Source organism: Gadus chalcogrammus, chromosome 3, assembly GCF_026213295.1.
Source record: "Gadus chalcogrammus isolate NIFS_2021 chromosome 3, NIFS_Gcha_1.0, whole genome shotgun sequence".
NCBI lineage: Eukaryota > Metazoa > Chordata > Actinopteri > Gadiformes > Gadidae > Gadus > Gadus chalcogrammus.
In genome coordinates, this window is record NC_079414.1 from 19,109,600 (window position 1) to 19,129,460 (window position 19,861).

General features: G+C 45.4%; 3 protein-coding genes across 4 annotated transcripts; 1 reads left to right on the forward strand and 2 right to left on the reverse strand.

Moving 5' to 3' along the window:
- Positions 1-692: 692 nt before the first annotated feature.
- Positions 693-5,876, forward strand: plk1 (polo-like kinase 1 (Drosophila)). Its single transcript, XM_056586513.1, has 12 exons — positions 693-917; positions 1,016-1,384; positions 1,723-1,891; positions 2,076-2,220; positions 2,424-2,517; positions 3,036-3,261; positions 3,535-3,571; positions 3,738-3,829; positions 3,934-4,011; positions 4,250-4,404; positions 4,668-4,850; positions 5,149-5,876. The coding sequence occupies exons 2-12, from the start codon at positions 1,031-1,033 to the stop codon at positions 5,338-5,340; spliced, it is 1,725 nt and encodes a 574-aa protein (XP_056442488.1). The 5' UTR covers positions 693-917; positions 1,016-1,030; the 3' UTR covers positions 5,341-5,876.
- On the reverse strand, positions 5,262-13,997 carry palb2 (partner and localizer of BRCA2). The gene is made up of 13 exons (XM_056587254.1): positions 13,803-13,997; positions 13,527-13,619; positions 13,367-13,426; positions 13,076-13,271; positions 11,155-12,678; positions 9,310-10,769; positions 8,939-9,091; positions 8,641-8,723; positions 8,240-8,389; positions 7,692-7,808; positions 7,079-7,166; positions 6,651-6,862; positions 5,262-6,582 (listed from the first exon to the last, which is right to left on the reverse strand). The coding sequence occupies exons 2-13, from the start codon at positions 13,602-13,604 to the stop codon at positions 6,348-6,350; spliced, it is 4,356 nt and encodes a 1,451-aa protein (XP_056443229.1). The 5' UTR covers positions 13,605-13,619; positions 13,803-13,997; the 3' UTR covers positions 5,262-6,347.
- A 1,057-nt stretch (positions 13,998-15,054) lies between these two features.
- Positions 15,055-19,861, reverse strand: LOC130379608 (retinol dehydrogenase 8-like). 2 transcript variants are annotated; one of them, XM_056586549.1, is made up of 6 exons: positions 19,584-19,861; positions 18,087-18,248; positions 17,266-17,445; positions 16,854-16,947; positions 16,499-16,682; positions 15,055-16,157 (listed from the first exon to the last, which is right to left on the reverse strand). In XM_056586549.1, the coding sequence occupies exons 1-6, from the start codon at positions 19,687-19,689 to the stop codon at positions 15,930-15,932; spliced, it is 954 nt and encodes a 317-aa protein (XP_056442524.1). In that variant the 5' UTR covers positions 19,690-19,861; the 3' UTR covers positions 15,055-15,929. The 2 variants fall into 2 exon arrangements, with proteins under 2 accessions (XP_056442524.1, XP_056442525.1); XM_056586550.1 differs by lacking the exon at positions 19,584-19,861 and adding an exon at positions 19,157-19,398.

The following is a 19,861-nucleotide window of genomic DNA, read 5'->3' on the forward strand; positions in this document are numbered from 1 at the left end:
TATTCATCTGTTACACGGTGTCCTTTTGTCGTAATGTTCCTCTGACAACACAAACACTTGTTAGAGGCGGGTTTCAAGGGGCAAACAGCGAACAAAATGAGTGACATATTTGTAAAGTAGTTACGACGAAGTTATCATATAATGAGGAAATTGTTGACGTTTCCATTACAGCATTATAGCCTAATTTGTATTACTCATTTTCTATTTCAATATAATACTCTCAATATGCACTAGCACGTTTTATAAATGTATAAATGTTATGTCATCACACCACAGTCTTTATTTTACGACATTTCATATCGTCAGATTTGACTTGATGTGTTTGAATTCAAGACACTATGAAGAAACACACAGCACGATATCTATCATCAATTATCCACTTTTACATTTCAAAGAATGTCTTTAAACCAAAATTATTAAACAAACTGCCCTCTCTGCAATCCTCCATCCTAAAAATATAGATTTCTATTGTTTTTTCCTGTTCAACCCGTAGTAGTCTATGACGTCTCTTTACAATTTTCAAAGTGTAGGAAGCATTGCATGCCAGATAACCAATCATATGAATCATATCGACATACATTGTCTTCTTGACCAAACGATTGGCCAGTTTTGTGCCGGTCTCACAAGATCCTTTGCTACAACTGGCTAGAAATTCAAATCTCGAGGACCAATCAGAGAGGGGCATAACGACCGAGACAGCATTTAAACTGATCATAAACGCTATAGCGACAGGGGGAAAGCAGCTGTAACTTACCGGTCATGGTATAGGCACATTTGAGGACTTTTCATACATCTGATTTAGTTATTAAGCGGAAAAGTCGAATGACAAGTTCGCCCGAGAGCAGTTTGTTTGTTGTTTAAATTGGTTTTTGATCAAGCTGCAAGTCGGTAACTAACAAGGCAAACGTCAGTCGAAGGTAGGTCTGACATTTAAATTAATGTCAAGTCGGCCAATTCCAGGTTATTTTGAATTGTAAAGTTATTAAGGGTATTGGTTGTTTCTTATCACGTTTAGGAGTTATAATTCAATATGAGTGCAGCGACTGCGAAGCCGACGTCCCATGTGGATCCAATATCTGCACCGCTGAAAGAAATCCCCGATGTCCTGGTAGATTCTCGGTCGAAGAAAAAATATTCCAGAGGTCGCTTTCTTGGAAAGGGAGGTTTTGCGAAATGCTACGAGATCACAGACATGGATACGAATGAAGTTTTTGCTGGCAAAATTGTCCCGAAGTCGATGATCATGAAACCACACCAGAGGGAGAAGATGACCTCAGAAATCACCATTCACCAAAGTCTTGATCACGCCAACGTTGTGGGATTCCGAGGATTCTTCGAAGATGAAGACTTCGTCTTCGTTGTGTTGGAACTCTGCAGGCGACGGGTAAGTCATGATGTGTAGTAGTTTTTATGTTGGCGACGGTTTTACATTTAAACCCAACTGGGGACGTAATTCTTTTTGTGGGGGTGGGGTTACCCTTGTAGCATGGGCTTTGTTTTATTGCTCTGCACACTCAAATTTGGCATAGTATATCCACAATATTTAGATGTACATTATTTTGGCCGGCTATACTTGAAGCTCCCCATCAGGTTTTTTCAAATGCTTGTTTTGCCAACATCCGGTTTTGGGGTCGCAATCCCCTCATAAATCCTATTTAAAAAAAACACTAACTCCTGGTCCATGGATGGCTGCACATAACTAAAAATGTCTTTGGTTTTCAGTCCCTCTTGGAGCTCCACAAGCGCCGTAAGGCTATCACAGAGCCAGAAGCACGCTACTATATGATGCAGCTGCTCAAGGGGTGCCAGTATCTACACGACAACCGAATCATCCACAGAGATCTGAAACTAGGGAACATCTTCCTCAACGATGAGATGGATGTCAAAATAGGTAACTCCCATCTTTCATATTTGAAGGCCATAGCCTGTTACCTAATTTAAGAATCTCCTATGACGGGTATCTTTCTAAATCAAAGTGTTTATTCAGAGTAAGTAAATATGGTCTAACTAATCCATAGTGGTTTCAGAAATCAAATGCTTTATTTTAATGGTGCAACATTCCTGATTTTCCAAAGGGGATTTCGGCCTTGCGACCAAGATTGAATATGATGGCGAGAGAAAGAAGACCTTGTGTGGAACCCCCAACTACATCGCCCCAGAAGTGCTCTGTAAAAAGGGCCATAGCTTTGAGGTGGACGTCTGGTCTCTTGGCTGTATCCTGTAAGTAAAAAAATGCATGCGTTCACAAGACATTTGTCGACTCATAGTCATTCAATGACTCGCTGGAATTTTGTGCTAGCTCGAGAACAAGTAGTCATCGCTGCTGTTTCTTTCTACAGTGGCTTGCTTGTCTTTGCCAATATCAATCATATCAAGTGTCGTTCATGCCCTGAATATTTTCTTTCACCCCCCCCCTCTCTCAGGTACACTCTGCTTGTGGGCAAGCCACCATTTGAGACGTCCTGTTTGAAAGAGACTTACAGCCGCATCAAAAAAAACAGCTATGCTGTTCCCTGGGTATGTTAAACTGAGCATGGAGGACTTATGCAATTAGAATTGCTGTCATGTACTCTGAATTAAGCTGACCAACATTGACTACTGATGTTGGTCAAGTTTGCATTACATTTGGGGGGGAAAGTACATGTTTTCCCTTTCAATTCACAATGGAAATTATGAGATCGCAAAACATTTATTTTGTCCACACTGGGACAACGCTACAAGACACCTAGGTGGCCGCCACACACCACCTAGGTGACTTACTTGGCTCCTTAAGACAAGGACAGAGGGTGTTGGACTTGGAAAATTGGTTTTGGTGTAAAAGGCAACCATGAACTGGTTCTCTGTGTTGCCATGCAAGAGATCAGTCTGGCAAGGGCCAGTTTAGAATACTTAACAGACTTGCACACGCCCTAATTTATAACCCCCCCCCTCCACATGAAAAGTAATGAGCCTTATATAATGGGTGCTAAAATGAATTGGTTCCTCGCCATAACGATGTCTTGTGTTGCCCCCCCCCCCCCCCCCTCCCAATGCAGCACGTCAACCCCGCCGCCACCTCCCTCATTAAGCGCATGCTGAACGCCGAGCCCTCCCTCAGACCCACCATCGCCGAGTTGCAGACTGATGAGTTCTTCACGGGCGGCTACTGCCCCCTGCGCCTGCCCACCACGTGCCTCACCGTGCCCCCTCGCTTCTCCATCGCCCCCTCCCAGGCCCAGGAGCTCAGCCAGAGACGGCCCCTGTCGGCGCTCGACAACAAAGGTAGGGATTCCGGGAGGGGAAAATCTGGAGTTAGTGACGGGTGCACTTCAAAAGGGAGAAGGGGAAAACTACTGGTCAAGGGGGGGCATTTCAAATTATTCTGGGTACATGCAAGGATCCATGGAAGAGTCTTAATTGTATTAAAGGAATATTTCTTTGTGGATGTTTACTTTAGCATTTTAAGGGGCTGTGACATAACGTAGTACTTTTCTCCCATTCATTCTCACTAGTTTGAAATATGCTGAACTTTATATTCAAACTTCTCTATTCCAGACCACCCAGAAAAGGTGGACCTTAAAGAGGAGGCAAAGTAAGACTGAGATCAAGGCAGTGTTGTCCTGTGTGTTGTGATTGACTAGTCTATTGCCCTGTTAATCAGTAGTAGTTCTAGGGGTTCAGCACTCGTGGGATGAGAGCCGTTGCCCTACCAGAGAATATTCTGGCTGTACTGACTTATTTGTTCTTGTGAAATCCAGGGACGCAGAGGTGTGCCACCTTACTGATATGCTGGCCCAGATCAACCACCTTCTCGTTGCCAAACCCTTTGAGAAAGCAGTAATTCGGCAGGGTAAGGGCAAAGTCATTTTTTCATTTTAAAGGAGAACTTGAATGTGTACTAATGCTTGCAACTTTCTTTAACTGCAACATCTTGAATTTTGCATCCATTTGTAGAAGAGGCAGATGATCCTGCATGCATTCCAGTCTTCTGGATCAGCAAATGGGTGGACTACTCTGATAAATATGGACTGGGTAAGTATTTATGTAAAACAAATCAACTATTTACATGCTAACCATTTTTGTATACATTTATCAACTTAAAGTAAGGTTCAAATTACAATGTTAATGTAACTATTCAAACTAGTTTACAACTTGTGTCTTTCTTAAAAGAAAGATCTTGCCCAAGTTGGGTTTCTCACAAGTCCTGCTGTTCGAACAATTTAGTCAATTGGTCTGGCATATGTCCTAAGATTCAAAACTCAATTTTCAGGATACCAGCTGTGTGACAACAGTGTGGGTGTTCTCTTCAACGACTACACACGTCTCATGATGTACGCGGACGGAGACAGCCTGCAGTACATCGACAAGGCGGTCGTAGAGTCTTTCCTGAACGTTCGCTCCTACCCACCAGGCCTCAGCAAGAAGGTCGGTAGTCCACCCTGCCAACCGGACACTGCCCAGATCTCCACCTGTAGCACTAAGCCTTATATAACCCCTAGGCCAGCATGGCTTTCACTGTGAATTGGGAACCTGTCTGGTCCCCTTCGTAACTTTCTTAATGGAAAGGGGTTAGAATGATTGATTTAAAAGGCAAATGTCCACTCCAGCCCTTACATTGAAATGTTACAGTACCATCTCAGGCAATCTGTCACACTGAATAGTCTCTCGTCCCAAACGCCTCCCTGCAGATCACACTACTCAAGTACTTCCGTAACTACATGAGCGAGCACCTGCTGAAGGCCGGCGCCAACATGGCACGACGCGACGGCGACGAGCTGGCTCGCCTGCCCTACCTCTCGTACTGGTTCCGCACCCGCAGTGCCATCGTGCTGCACCTCACCAACGGCACTGTGCAGATCAACTTCTTCCAGGTCAGGGGGCCAATGATTTGTCATTTCATGTATCGCCCTCATGGTTTATTTTTAAAGTCTTCAGTCGGGCAAAGAGGCATGAATTTAAGGGAGGTTAATTATTATTTTTTAAATATCAATAAGCCCCGCTCTTGTACCTGAACGTAGCAATAGATGATGGTGTATTATACTTTGGAGATGACAAGATACAAGACTCCTCGGCATGCATTACTACAGTTAGTGCAAATGGCTATTATATTTTATTTTTATGGTAACATCTCATGGCCTGACTAATGTTATTTATTTTCGTATTTCTCAGGACCACACAAAGCTGATCCTTTGTCCCCTGATGGGGGCAGTGACCTATATCGATGAAAAGCGGGAGTTCCACACATACAAGCTGAGCCTTTTGGAGGAGTTTGGCTGCACCAAGGAGCTGGCGAGCCGTATCCGCTATGCTAAGGTGATGGTGGAGAAAATACTAGCCAACAAGTCTGCCTCGGCACACTAAAGAAAGCATTTTAACCACTTCCTAGCGGAAAAAGTGATGAGCTTAGTCCCTCATTTTTAATCTTGGCCTGTGAATCATTTTCTTTGCTTTATCTCCCCAACTTTCCTGGGATGTAATTGCTGTACCATAGTTGACAATTTCAATGGTTTTTATGTCTTTGATTTTACGTTCTCTCACATGACGGGGCTTCTTCTTTGAGACTTTCCCTATTACCTGTTTTCTCCTGACATTTGTTTTCAATGAGTGAATTTTTCATTCAACTGCACTTGCCTTTAACACTGAGAAGAAATTTGAGCTCGCCAACTGGTCCTTCAGGTCTATTTTTAATCTGTATGTTGTGGATAAGAGGCCTAAATCTGACCGTGTTGGTGATCTTCATTATGCTCCCATTTTATAGTTGTATTTTAAATATATTCTGTAAAAAATTTCTCTGTACAAACTCACTGAGACTCTTAATGTTGTATAGATTGCTTTGTGCTTTACAAATATAAATAAAGATTACGGAATACAAAAAAGTTGACAATTTTTCATTCATTGCTGATGTGTTTTTTTTGCTTGACCTGCAGTGCCTCAAGTACAGTGGTAGTTTTACAATGAGGTGGATGTTAAACGGGCTTACTGAAGTTAAAGAATTTCTGCCAAGACTTGTTTCACTTGAGAAATGCCCAGCTGATATCATAAGTCTGCCATGATTTGGAGATGTCTTAACAAATTGATATGCTAACAAATCAGCTCCTCCACAGCATTAAACCATCAAGATTTTAGTATATTGCTTCCATAAAATCAATTTGTACAAATTTTAATAGAACATGGTAAGATTGTGCTTTTCTTTAAATACAAATATAAGCTTTAGAACTGGTAAATATTAACAAATGGCATTAAAACAGCCTGGACACCCAACAACGGTATCTTTTTTTTTTTACCAGAAACAGCTGGTGTTTGAGTAACATTCCTGAACATCTGTAGTACACGGAGCCGGGAAACATTCAATCAAAGAATCAAGTCTGTTAAATGGTAGTCTTGACTGAGTTCTGGCCGTCGTAGCGGTACAGTGTGAGGTCTCCATTTTGATGGCCGGTCACTAAGATGTCAGACCCTCCCCAGCGAGCCACGTGCCAGCCGTCCGCCTCAGGAGCCCACACCACTCTCGGCCCCACGGGGCCGCCGAGTTCCCAGACGTACACACTACCACTCTGGTTGAGAGCCACCAACTTGGAGCCCAGGACATCTGCCTCACACAGCCTGCAAGGGACAAAGGGCGGTGAGATCACGAAAACACTTGGAAAATCAATTTGACTGATTCCCCTCACCTTCCAGACCAGGCTTCAGGCTGGTGTAGTCGATTGGCCACCACCGATTTCCCATTGAGAGCGTTAATGGCGACCAAGGTGAACAGGGTGGTCTTCGGTTTTTCTTTCTCCATGGAAACCCTGTCGCCTTCGTCTTCCCTGTGGTACGATTGGACCTCCTCCCTCACTATGGATCCAAGGTACTGGTGCTGCAGAAGGACAAGCAGTATCCCCTGTGCACAAACCGAGGACACACGAAACATGACTTTCATTTCATGAATTTGAGGTTTTATAAAAACGTTGAAACCTTTTCTGATAAACTATACACAGAACTTTTTTTTTTTTTTTTCATCTAATCAAAGAATGATTCAAAGTTACTTTGGTAAAAACAAGGTTGATTACTAGTTCTAATCTCAAAGTAAACCATGGCATGCCGATCAACGACTTACAGCGTAGCTGTAGCCTCGGAGACAGGCCGTGTGTGTTAACTCTTTGTCCAGTTGGATCCTCTGTAACAGCTGCCCAGTGCTTAGGTTCCTGAGAGAAGCATAACAGCTGAGTATATGGTGCTGAACAGCACATTCAGAGTCAGAATACAATGAGAGTGAACATCAAACCTTTTTCCCAGTTTGGTTTGACCATTAGGCTTTATCCTTAAATCATCGATATAAAACTAATTCGATGTGACGGTCAATGTCCACCTCACTCTTTTTCTATTGTACAATTCCCCAATCGTGTACGTAGTCAACATTGAACAAATATTTTGAACAAGTTAACCAACACGGTGATGTCGACAGATGTTGCCGCGGAAAGTTAATAGACCCTAGCCTGACATCGCCAGACCAATTCGCAAAATGCGTATTAGTCTGACTGAAACCACTTATTTTTCGATTTTCCAAAGGTCGGAACAGATCTTACTGTTCCACTTAAAATAGACATAGTAATAATAACAAACAGTTGGTTAAGGCATGCGTGTCGAGAATACATTCCCATTTTCAGCTTTGCTATGTTTCAAGTGTTTGTGATTCGGGCGACTGCCTGCTGCCCACCAGAGGTACTAACCAGATGAAGAGATGCCCTCCTTCAGCGGATCCCAGCAGGCAGTCCTTCAGTCCATCAACTGTAGCCAGGGCTCCAACGTGCATGCCCGGGGAGGCCAGAGGCTGGGGGTTGGGTGCACTGAGGCGAGGGTTTGGGACAGTTATGACCTGCGGTGTCCACTTAAAAAAGACTCAATACCATCAATCTAGCATGCTCCCGGTCTAGCAGTTAGTAAGTAAATGTAAACGGTATGAGGCAGGGACCAGAGTACTGTATGGGCTAGTGTGTTACACTCATTGCCACAGACATTGGGTTCGATCCCCGCTGTCTGTCAGCCAGCCTGTAGGCATCATTATGAAAGATGTCTAACCCCAGTCAACCTGCTCCTTAATGATGTGTATCTGAATTCAATGTAAATCGTAATAAGTATGATGCATTATTCATAATATAATTCAAACGTTGATTACAACTTGGAATAAATGTCCCATTGTAGGTATTCAAATATTAAGTAAATGGAGGCATGCCACTAGAGGTCTGCAGCCAATCAGAATCTCTATTCCTGTTCTTACCTGATGTCCTCCGACAGCACGAAGATCTGCAGCGTAGAAATGGCCGGCGAGTGGGAGGAGCAAACCACTCTGGACCGGGCCACGCCCACAACCGTCTGAACCACACCCTGACACAGCAGCACCTCCACCCGGCTGGAGCAGCAAAGCACCCTACGAAGACAGACAGACATTTTAATTCGTTATTTGAATCCACCAATCACACTGGGCACACACACACACACACACACACACACACACACACACACACACACACACACACACACACACACACACACACACACACACACACACACACACACACACACACACACACACACACACACTTTAGTTTGGATGGCTCAACAACCATAAATGTGATCAATGTACATGATCCATATCGCCCCACAGGTTGGTCTTCTTACCTTACTTCCTGGATTTCCAGCTGGCCCAAAGTCACACACAGCAACCCCACCGAGTCCGGCACAGAAAACACACTGATTACAGGCTGTAAAAAAAAATAATAATAATGTTGTTGAAGGATGAGTGGTTAGACACGAACATGTTTAACACACATGCTCAGGTCAGCCAATGATAAAGGTAAATCCTCACGTCTGCTTTGTTGAAGTGTCCAGACTAGACTAGTCGAATCTACATTATGTCTTCTCGATGCTAGTGACATCACATACACAGCAAAGAACACACAGACACGCTCAGAATGACCTTGTTGAAAGTCCATGTGTGTACGAGGACCCAGCCGGAGCTGGATGTCTGGTCCCACACACACACTGCCCATTTTCCAGCCGCCGCCACACACAGACCTCCTGAAGGACCTGAGACACAGCAGGCATCGACCAGGCCACCCCCGGCTGGGGCCTAGTGGGAGCCAGGGAAACAGCTGTCAATACACGCATAGATAGATAGCCCTAGAGAACCATGGAATTAGCTAGTTCTTCAACCGTCAGGGAGTATAAGTAGCCTGAGCATTAGCCATGAGACGATCTTTGGTAGATTTGAGTCATCCTATTTTCTTGTCATTTATTCCTGTGATATTTAAAATGTATCATCTGAGCATCCAATCGTGTTATATTTACCGTCAATGTGTGTGTGAAGCTAATCGGACACTCCTCCGCCACCACTTCAGTTTCCCCGGTGGCTTCCTGTGCACCGTGGCTTCTAGAAGAGGCTCCGGCGGCAGGGGGAGGCTGTGGATCCACAGGCCCACCAGCGTCGGAGACAGACGGACTGTGAGTGGGCACAACCCCCTGGCACTGCCCGCCCACGGCAATTTGTGGATCCAGCGAGACGGAGGTCTGACGGGAGGTAGGGGCGGGAGCAGGGGCGCCTCGATGGGGGGACACGAGGATGGGACAGGGGGAGAGGTGTGGGGGGGAGCGGGCCGGGGTGGACGGGCTAATGGGGGAAGGCAGGGCGAGATTGGGGGCACAAGGGGACGAGGTCAGGGGCAGGCAAGAGGCGCGGGCTTGGTGAGGGGTGAGTCCTAGGGAGGGTAAGGGGGGGCTGGAGGGGAGAAGGTGGGGGGCCAGGAGAGGGCAGGGTGGGGAGACCAGAGACGGGCTCAGCAGGAGCTGGGAGCCGGCACCGGGCCGTGGTGGAGGGCTTCCTGCAGATGCGTCAGTAGGGGAGTTTGTAGTGTGTTCATCTATCAGTGAATGGTTTGTCAAATGGGTCATGCGTTGATCCTCTTGGACCCCAGGGTCCGCACAGGCATGTCTTGCGTTCTGGCTATTAATGCACTTGGAAGGGCTTTCAAATGGCTCCTCTGCAGGAAAACCGCAGTCATCGACTGCTGCCCTCTGGTGGTTGGTAGCTCTATGGTCTTCCGACGGCCGGACTACACCTCCACCATGTCCCTGCTGTTCTGTCAAAACGGTAGACGACTTCAACGGCAGCAAACGTTCCGCAAAGCCCTCTAACTTCGTGCCTGAAAGTGTCCCTTGTTCCGTGGACCGATCCAAACATTCCCCGGTGGACCGTACCACCACTGACCCCGCCGCCCTGTGGCTGGTTTGCTCCGGGCCATCTGCCAACCGTCCACCCCCTTCGGGTAGCCGGTCGCATGGGTCTAGTTTGCAATCCTCCCCGGGCGTGACTGGGGTCGACTCCAGGAACATCTGGGTATCAATACGCTTGCGATCCCCAATGGGATGGATCTGGGTGACTGCAGGGGGACATTGAGACTGTAACCGAGAAGGCAGCCCATCGTCTGGACTGGGCAGGGACATGGCGAGGTCGGGGGTGGGGCTGAACGGGAGGGAGAGAGCCAACGCCTGGTCGCTGCGGGTCCTGTACAGGGCGTACGCCTGCGTACTGCTGCTTCTGGTGCGATACGACGGGATGGAGAAGGGCTCCGCCGTGGCGTCGGCGACCCGCTGCAGCTTGTGGAGCTTGAGGGAGCCGAACTGCTCGTCGGGAAGATGGAAGTCCAGGGGGACCGGGGGTTTGAGGGCGAGGCCCAGGGCCAGCAGGGAGGGTTGGTGGAGGGGATCGCTGGGGGCTGGAGGAGAGGGCAGCAGGAGGGACCGCCAGCCTGCTGAAACACAGATACAAAAGACCAGAAAGATATGTTAGGTATGCTATGAAAGATATGTATTATTTATTATACTTCACACTAAATACTTGTACTTACATGCCTGGTACAAACCTAAACCTAATATACGTTCATATGTCTATACCTTATATAAACCTCCTTTATTACCTAGAATTTGTAATGCCGTGAAGACAAACTACAAACTACTCATTGATCTCTTCATGTCATAGTAAGACATATATAAAACCGGATGTCAATGCAATTGGTGGTCTGTATTCAAACTGACATTGGAGAATTGTTCATGAGAATTGTACAATTGCTATCCAATGCATGTAATTTTCTATCCCTCCCTTTATCCCTTTGTCTTTATTAAAAAGCGTATACATACAGACATCATCTGGGGGTCTTTCAGTCACCGAGCTGCTCCTCTTGAAGATGGGATAAACTCGTTCCAGACTTCCAGAAACCGAGGCAGACATCGTCCCGTCCTCCTGAGCAGAAGGTGGGATCCCTGGGGGGAGAGCGGGTGGAAACGCGGAGGGCTGGGAGACAATAGGTGGTACTACTGACACCGGGCCCTGCTCCGGAGCTTCATCCACAGGGAATGAATGCGATGGGGAACTGGAGATCAAGGCAGGTACAGAGTGCTCTGAAGTCCGTTCTTGGTCTGTATAACTGACGTCTAAACAAAAAGAGCCTTTTTCAAACCTCCGTCCTCGCCGTCCCCCTCTTTTCCTCTTCCTGCCCCTCACCGGTCTAGCACTGTGCGCCGCTGAGAGGAAACACTCTTGGTTCGGATTATCTAGCAACGGATCCGACGACTCCTTCTCCCTGGAACACTGTGCTTCATGGGATGAGGCGGAAGAAACCATTCGTGGGGGCGTGTCAGAATACCCAAGCCTCAGGTTGCTCTGATCCGCGTCTTCGCCGTCTTGGAGTGCGTGCAGGCTCCGCCCCCGGCCCCGCCCACCGCCTCTAGCCCGACTTTTAACAATCAGATTGGAGAACAGGCTGCTCTGCATGTCCGGCTGTTGCTGCTGCTGGGAGGAGGTCATGCGCCTGGTGGTTCTAACGTAGTACTCCGCGGGGAAGACCAGCCCATCCCACAGGGTGCAGGAGGCTGCCAGGCTTACCTTTCTATCACATTCTCCCTTTTCCTTCTCACATCTACCTTGATGCTGGTCACCTCTTGGTCCAATGGCTGTGTGGCCGCTTTTATCGCTGGCGTTTCCCTCCTCATATCCATCCCTTTTGGTTTCCCCGTCGCATCTCTGTTGTTCTCCGGCATTTACTTCTTTCTCCAGCCCTCCTCGTCTTGCTTCTTCTTCGCCTGCCTCTGTTCCAGGGTGGTTCAGTGTGTCCTCAGGTGTTCCCCTCCCAGCAGGTGGAGCCGATGTCCAATGAGGGAGCAGCAGAGAGGGGGACTCGCTGTCTAACTTATCTCCAGTCAGGTCCGTTTCCTTCTCCCTTTGCACCGGTCCCATCATCTCCGCCCTTCCGTCTGCAGTGCGTCTCTCCGTGTGCCAGTGTGTCAACAACAGTGCGGAAGACTCCGATTCTGAGCCGCTCAAACGTCGTTCTTTCATTTCCTGTGTCTCCGCCACCATTTCCGGCGTCCCTACGCTCTTCTCCGTCGCAGCCTTTTCCTCAAGCTTCCTGCCGGGCCCCGGCCACTCCTCGCTGTTTGTGTCTGTGCTGCCGATCACCTCGGAGGTCTCGCTGCATCTCTGCTGCCGCCGCAAACGGCTGCTTCGGGAGCGCAGGCGCAGGGCTGAGCTGGGGGCCGGGGTGGGCCTCTGCTCCCTGGATTGGTCATCCTGGCTGGAGGCAGAGGGGAGAAGCGGAGCAGCCTCCAAGGGGGGGAGGAACCTGACCGCTGGGCTCTCCCTGCCGCCGTCAGCCTCCACTTGTCCTGGGGAAATGGTACCGTTGGTGAGTTCAAATGGGTATTATTACTACTACTTTTGCTGCTTTTATGTTATTATTGTAAGGATAGTGTAGTGGGAATTCATTGTGATTATAAGAAATGCAATAAGGATTCAATTTTGTCACTGAAATAATTTAATAACCAAGATATGTAAACAGTATACACACACACTATAATTATTATATACTGTATCTATGGTCTGAACAAAGTTTAATTGTGGCTGCGTTTGATTGGCCGCCACATTGGTATCCATTATTGATTAGATTAGATAAACGTAATGTTTCATACTGATTTTTATAATATGTTTCCAGATTACGTTTCCTGTTATATACTAGTTAAATGCTGGTTAAAGTTGCTTTTGATCCATAGGGGCTAAGTTCACCTTCAGTGTGCTGATGTTCTTGGGGCGGGCCAGTGATTTGACTAGTCGGAGCGCAGAGTCTAGGAGATGGCGAGGACGGGTCGACATTTGGACGGGTGGTTGATGTGTCCGGATCAATCTGGGTCAGGAGCAGAGAGTTCTGCTCTGTGACTCTGGTCTTCTCATGTTTCTTCACCCCCTCTGATCGCTCAGCACGCTGTGGATAGAATGGTAGTTATATTTTGTCTTAATACAACAACCTAAATTCATTGACATCCTCAGAAAATAACAGAGAGTAACAGAGATATTTACCTTGAGTTTTTGTTGTGTTTTGGAATACTCCCGTTGCAAGTAGGCTAGCTTCCTGCGAAGCTGTTTTTGGTCAAAGTTGGTGAGTCGCAGCATGTAACAGGAAACACATTGTCATTCTATTTTTTTAAACACAAAATGAAAAGCACATAAACTAACTCACCTTCTCCGTGTCATCGCTGTACAGTTTTCTCCGCAACTTATTATTGCACTGCAGTGTAGTGCCTGCATCCTCCTCCATGCTCCTCTCTAGGGCCTGACATTTAGAAATAGGCGAAACACGTTGTCAGAAGCGATAAACGTGCGGAAGCTAACATGACTAACAAGGAAACAACGGTTAATGCTTGTAACATTTGAGCAGAACTTTTGCTAATTATTACGAGTGATCGAATGAGCTAGGTTTAGTGAAGCATGATAATCAATCCGATTTTTAACTTACCCCATTCCAACATCGATCACTAAAGCAAACGTTGTCCCCTCAGTTGATTCGTCCCTGTGGGTTATTATCCATGTGTTTATACCGGTCTAAACGTAATGCTAGATAGCCTTAGCCATGGTTTATTTGTACATAGTTACTTTGTTTTGATGCGTCTCTTGATTAGGACGTATGGTGGGTACTAGCATCAGTTTCAGAATCCCACATGATTCCCGCCGCTCCCCCAACAGACCAGAGTAGTCAAGTAGCGATCGAATGATTGATCACAGCCCTTCACTGGCTGAAAGGGGTATCAACCGCTGCAGAAATACTGTGAACTGTTGTCCTAGTTTTCCGAACATCACAGTCATTTTGGAAGTTTGCTTAATAATGCGGGCGACGTCAATTGCCTTTCATCATCTTAAAATATTAAATTGACAGTGCCGTAAGTAGATCAAATTCCAATTTCTAACAACTTATATCAAATTTGTGTGAGTAACTTTACACTAACAATTAATAATGTTCAACAGATAAATAGTTTATCATAGATTAACATATAAATACAACATTTTATGAATCCATACTTTTAAATCATCTTTTTATTGTTTGGATAGGGATCACAAGTTATTAAACTTCGGTAAATGGGATTAAGTAAGTATTAAGTATTAAGTATTAAGTAGTCGTCTATGTCTTCAGTGCGTGGTGTTGAGCGTGAATTGGCCCCAAACAAGTTCTTTTCTGGAAACTTGGCAGTCCCGCTGGTTACTCCTAATGGAAGATGAGCACGACGTGCCATTTGTCTCTGAATGGCTTAACCAAAGCATTGCATGTTGACGCCGCTACTTTCATGGGAGCTGATTTAATAAATGATCGGTGTGTTCCGAGAATACCATTCAGTTTTTTTTTTTTTTTTCTGGCATTGACAGCCTGTATTCATCTTTTTCAAACTTATCGTTTTGGCCCTTAAATAAATCCCAATCCTTTATGAATGAAAATTATTAGTATTATTAGTATTAGCTACCGTTGATTGAGTTGCACGGGCTCTGTGACGTGCTCACGCTGTGTTCCCTTTGCTTTGTCTCCCTCTACTGGTCTCTCTCTCTACCTGTTTCTCTCTCCATCACTTTACGTATTCCCCTATTTCACAGAGCCATGCATCCACAATTGCAGCACTGTTCATTCTCTGAAAAATAAGCCTATACATGTATCGCGCATAAAGAAAACCTTTAAAACGAGTTGATGTGAATTATTCCATTAGCCCAGCATGGTAAAACAACACGCTTTATTCAGAACTTTTTTTTAATTAGTCGTTTAAAATATTAGTTAAAAATATTATACAAACTGCCCTTTGTCTGTTTCAAATATCTGTTTTCATTCTGGGCAGCGTAAGGACAGCTTATAGGTGTACTTGAGCTTATAGGTGTAAGTGAGTGGTGGTGAACCAAGTGTCCATTCATCCCACACACAAACACACGCACACATACACACACACACACACACACACACACGCACACACACGCACACACTGTTGTGGAACATTGGTACTAAACATTATGTAAAATGTCTGGAAACATTAATTGTGTGGGGTGAAGGGTCGCTCCAACCTCAACACTCGTAATCTCACTCCAAACCTTTTGTGAAAGTTGGCAGCTCTGTCATTACAATATCGTTCACTTAATATAAATATATATAATTATATGAAAACAATCTTCAATATCAAACACTTCAAACAATATGACAAACAACTAAGAATTTACTATTTCATTATAGATGTGTCCTATGGGGAATAAGTAGATTTGTATAACAAATAAACAATATACTGTATGCAACGCACCATTGGTAGTGGCCTGAAAGGAAGAATTAAGTGATAGATATTAAGGCCAATTTAACCCAATGATAAACAGAAATGACTACATCGATTGATAATAAAACCAATACACAGTGCTATGTTTCAGGGTGCAAGAAAGCTAAAACATTGCAAAAAACAGTCTGCGTATAAACAGCAACCATGGCAGGGTGTGCCTGCATGTACATTAGTGTGTGTGCATTAGTGTGTATGTGAGCCGGTTGCTTTTCGGGGGAAATAAATTAGTTTTCTCTGTTCCCGAGACACTGGGACAGTGTTCTTTGTGCTTCCACCAGTGTGTGTGTTTAATTGGGCGAGATGGTCCTGCTCCTCAAACAGCCACAGGTCAGGTACTGCATGGCCTTCATGCTGACGTGCATGAGCGGGCCCAAGTTGAAGAGCATGTGATAGAAGGCGTGGACAGACAGCCCTCCGGTTTCATCAGCGTACTTGAGAGCCACGATGGGCGTGTACAAGGGGTTGGTGAGGTTACGGAAGCGAGGACTGCTGGCCTCGATGACCTTCTTGGTGCACTGTAAACAAAAATAGGAAGAGTTGGGATGAAGGGGGGTGAGAAGGGACCGACGGACATCGTTGATCGTCCTGATTAATCACCATTTCCATATCTATAACTCACATCTTACATTGAAGAGGGAAGCTAAGTTACATCCAAGTCTTAAGTTTATTGTCATATTGGCACATGAAAAGACAAGGCGGATAGGCCAGTTGTTTGAGTGTCAGACTCCCAACTCAAAGGTATGTGTGCACATGCATTTGAACCAAATACACAGGCCACCTGGACAAAAAGCATCCGACCCTATAGTGCAAAATACTTTGCAGTGTAGCCTTTGGACACTAGCAGATGTGGACTCACTCTGGCGATGTCATCAGGAGTTTGTCCCAGCGTCTCGAAGATGTCCACTGAGGATGGAAGGTAGACGTTCTTGAAGTAGTTCACCGTTTCGGGGTCAGTACCAGGATACTCCTTCTGCCTCACGTCCTGGATCATCTTGGCCTCAAACTCTGTGTGGACCGGGCCTGGCTCTATCATTGACAGACTACATAGATGTGTATTGAAACAGTAGATAGCAGATCATATCGGGTTGTTCGAACAACGTGCGGATGTGAAGATACATTTACGTGACAAAACGTTATCTTACCATCAAACGATATCAAATATTAACTTTGTGTGGAGATATTAAAATAGAACATGTGGAGGGACTACTCACGTTACGTTGAACTTCAGGAGCTGCACAGCCAGACATTCACAGAAGCCCTCTGTGGCAAACTTAGAAGCAGCATATACGTCATTGAAGACAACACCTGAAGAGACAACCAGGGTTTAACTTGAAATGCAGGTACTGAAGACATCAAAATCTTTGTGTGTAATGCTACAGTTGAAGCTCTAATTCAATCTTTCATGCAGGTGAACAAAATGGGTTGACCTAAAGCCTTACATATTTTCGTTGAGTATATATCTGAATGGATAACAGAAATGTATGAGAATAAACAATTTGCTTGTCTTCCACTACTTCAGATAGTTGACATCACATCCAGCAGGTCCTCCTTGTTTTCAGATTCAGATTTGCTAAATGATATCCCTTATACAATCGCATGCAGACATCCATTTTCAAACTCTACCTTGCAGTCCCATGACACTGCTGATGACGATAATGTGTCCTCCTCTCCTCTTCTTCATGTCCGGCATCACCTCCTTGATCATGCGGATAACCCCAAAGAAGTTGGTCTCAAACACCTTCTTCATCTCCTCCATGGGAATGCTCTCCAGCGGACCCACCAGACCGATGCCTGCGTTGTTGACTGGCCGGGAGACCACCACAGGGAAGGTAATGGGAGGATATTTTGAGGGAATGGAGAGAGAGAGAGAGAGAGAGAGAGAGAGAGAGAGAGAGAGAGAGAGAGAGAGAGAGAGAGAGAGAGAGAGAGGAGAGAGAGAGAGAGAGAGAGAGAGAGAGAGAGAGAGAGAGAGAGAGAGAGATTTTCAACAGTGGTTTTAGAACATGTAACACTGACAAGGTGATAGGCTTAAAGGTTATGCCTATGCATCCCAAGATACACAGTTTGTACCTGTATGCATCGTTGAGGAAGATGTCTGCCTCCTCATTTATGACTAATGAATATAAAGTAAGGCGTCGTTGATGCCATCCGTAGATCTTTATATTTTGCTTAGTTTCATCGTTTATTTTTTACATATTCAAACTACTTTTAAGTCTGGTTCTTTGTTCGGTTCAAGCATTTTGTCCAGCAGCAGCAGTGTGGGAGTAACGGTAGTTTGACTCCCAGACTAAAGGTCCTGGGTTTGGAACCCCAATGTCCACTGTTTATTTGTAGGGATCCTTGAGCAAGTTATCTGTTCATTAGTGAATAAAAGCATCTATTACTAAACAGTAGGCCTATCTTGCATCAATACCGTGAACGATGATGTTATCCACAAAACTCACTGAGGACATCCACGTGTCGATCCTTGATGCCATCGATGCACTGTTTGACGGACTCGTCGGTGCAGACATCAAGAACAGCCAGAGACAGAGTCTTCCCATAAGCCTCTCCTGCAGCCTCCACCAGCTTATCTTTCCTCTTCAGGTCACGCATGGTGGCTATGACTGAACATGTTTATATGTACAGGACAAGAGGGGAAGAGTAATGGTAGGGGGCATTAGAGAGGAATTTGAATTTGTGAATTTGTCATGTATTTGTTTGTTTCTGATAATTTAAGAGTGGTGTTGTGCTTGCAAAATTCAAATTATCCAAAAAATGTTTAAATGCATATATTTTATAATATAAAATTACTTTGTTCAATATTTATATATACTTAACATATTTTACTTGGATATCATCAAAATTCTGTTGAAGTTTAGTCAAAATAGAAAGCTGCTCATAGGAGATTTGAGATGACCAGGCGATAAATTAAATGGAAGTAAATATGAGATGATAAGAACATTTTGTCGTGTTTCCAGGGTGTGTTTTGAACCAGAATGTATGCTCATTCTTCCCGCTCCCATTAACATGCCCCTTGGCTATCGTCCATAACGATTCTGTTAAATGACTGACTGCAGGTTACGTTGTCGTTCAGCACCATACCACAATGTGCAGGGTCACGGCAAGTTCACCAGGCCTGTGCTCAGCCACACTCATTTTCCCTCTTAATCCCCCTTTGACAAAATTATGTTTGATAATAATCACAATTTAATAGAGGTTTTAGGTTAGTTTAGCCGCTGCTAAAGAGATAATAAGCTTATGCGGCTTTTACATAAACCCGTGCGGTTTAAAATAGCCCTGCTTGCAGGCTACAATAGCGTTGCGTCTACATTAGCCCAATGAAACAGATAACCCCACTCACTGCGGCTTTACAACTACAACCAGCGATCAGCTTGTGTTTGGAAAGAATGCTATAGAAGGCCTATAAAAAAGGGCACTTTTCCAAAACAGTTTGTCTAGTCAAGGCCTACATCCGGTTGCCCAGGGGCAACAATGCAATTGCCGTCCTGCTCGGTTTTCTGAACTCAGTTACCTTATCTGCTCGCAACGGCAGGGGACGGGGTCGTGACCTGCTACTGGTGTGACGGCGGGGCTTTCTGTTGCATCTAATGTTACGTAGCACGCAGTCATCCTCCGTCACCCACAGCAGGGATTATGGGTCGAGGAGTTTAAATATAACCTCGTTTTGGATTAATCAGAATGTGGCAAGGCGTACTTGAACCCCGAGAGTTTAGGTCAGCTTTGCCACTTGCACACACAGACGCGCGCGCACGCACACGCACTCGCACACATACAAACGCACGCGCAGATGCGCGACTATATTGCCCATCGTCTGACTATTATAATCAATTGTAAGTGGTCAACATTCATCATTCTTACTGTGCGTCTTTGACTTTCTCAAATCGTAGATGACAGAGAAATGTCAAAGGAAGTATTAAAATAGGACGGAAATAACGTACCGTGATATCGCTTCTGCTCGTCATTTGCCAGCATCACTGCCATTCTTAAACCAATGCCTGAGGAGCAGCCGGTGATGAGCACTACTTTCTGCCCGTTACTCGCCATAGCTCCAGTGCTGTAGTTATTCGGAAAGTTTTTTTCTTCTGGAGGGGTTTGTCTCGCAAATAGATTCCAATGTACTCTCAACGGTGAAAATTGTGCAGGATGAGAGGGACACTGAGAACAGCTAGTGTAAGCGGATAACGTTAACTAGGGTGAGATAGAGAGAGACCACAGA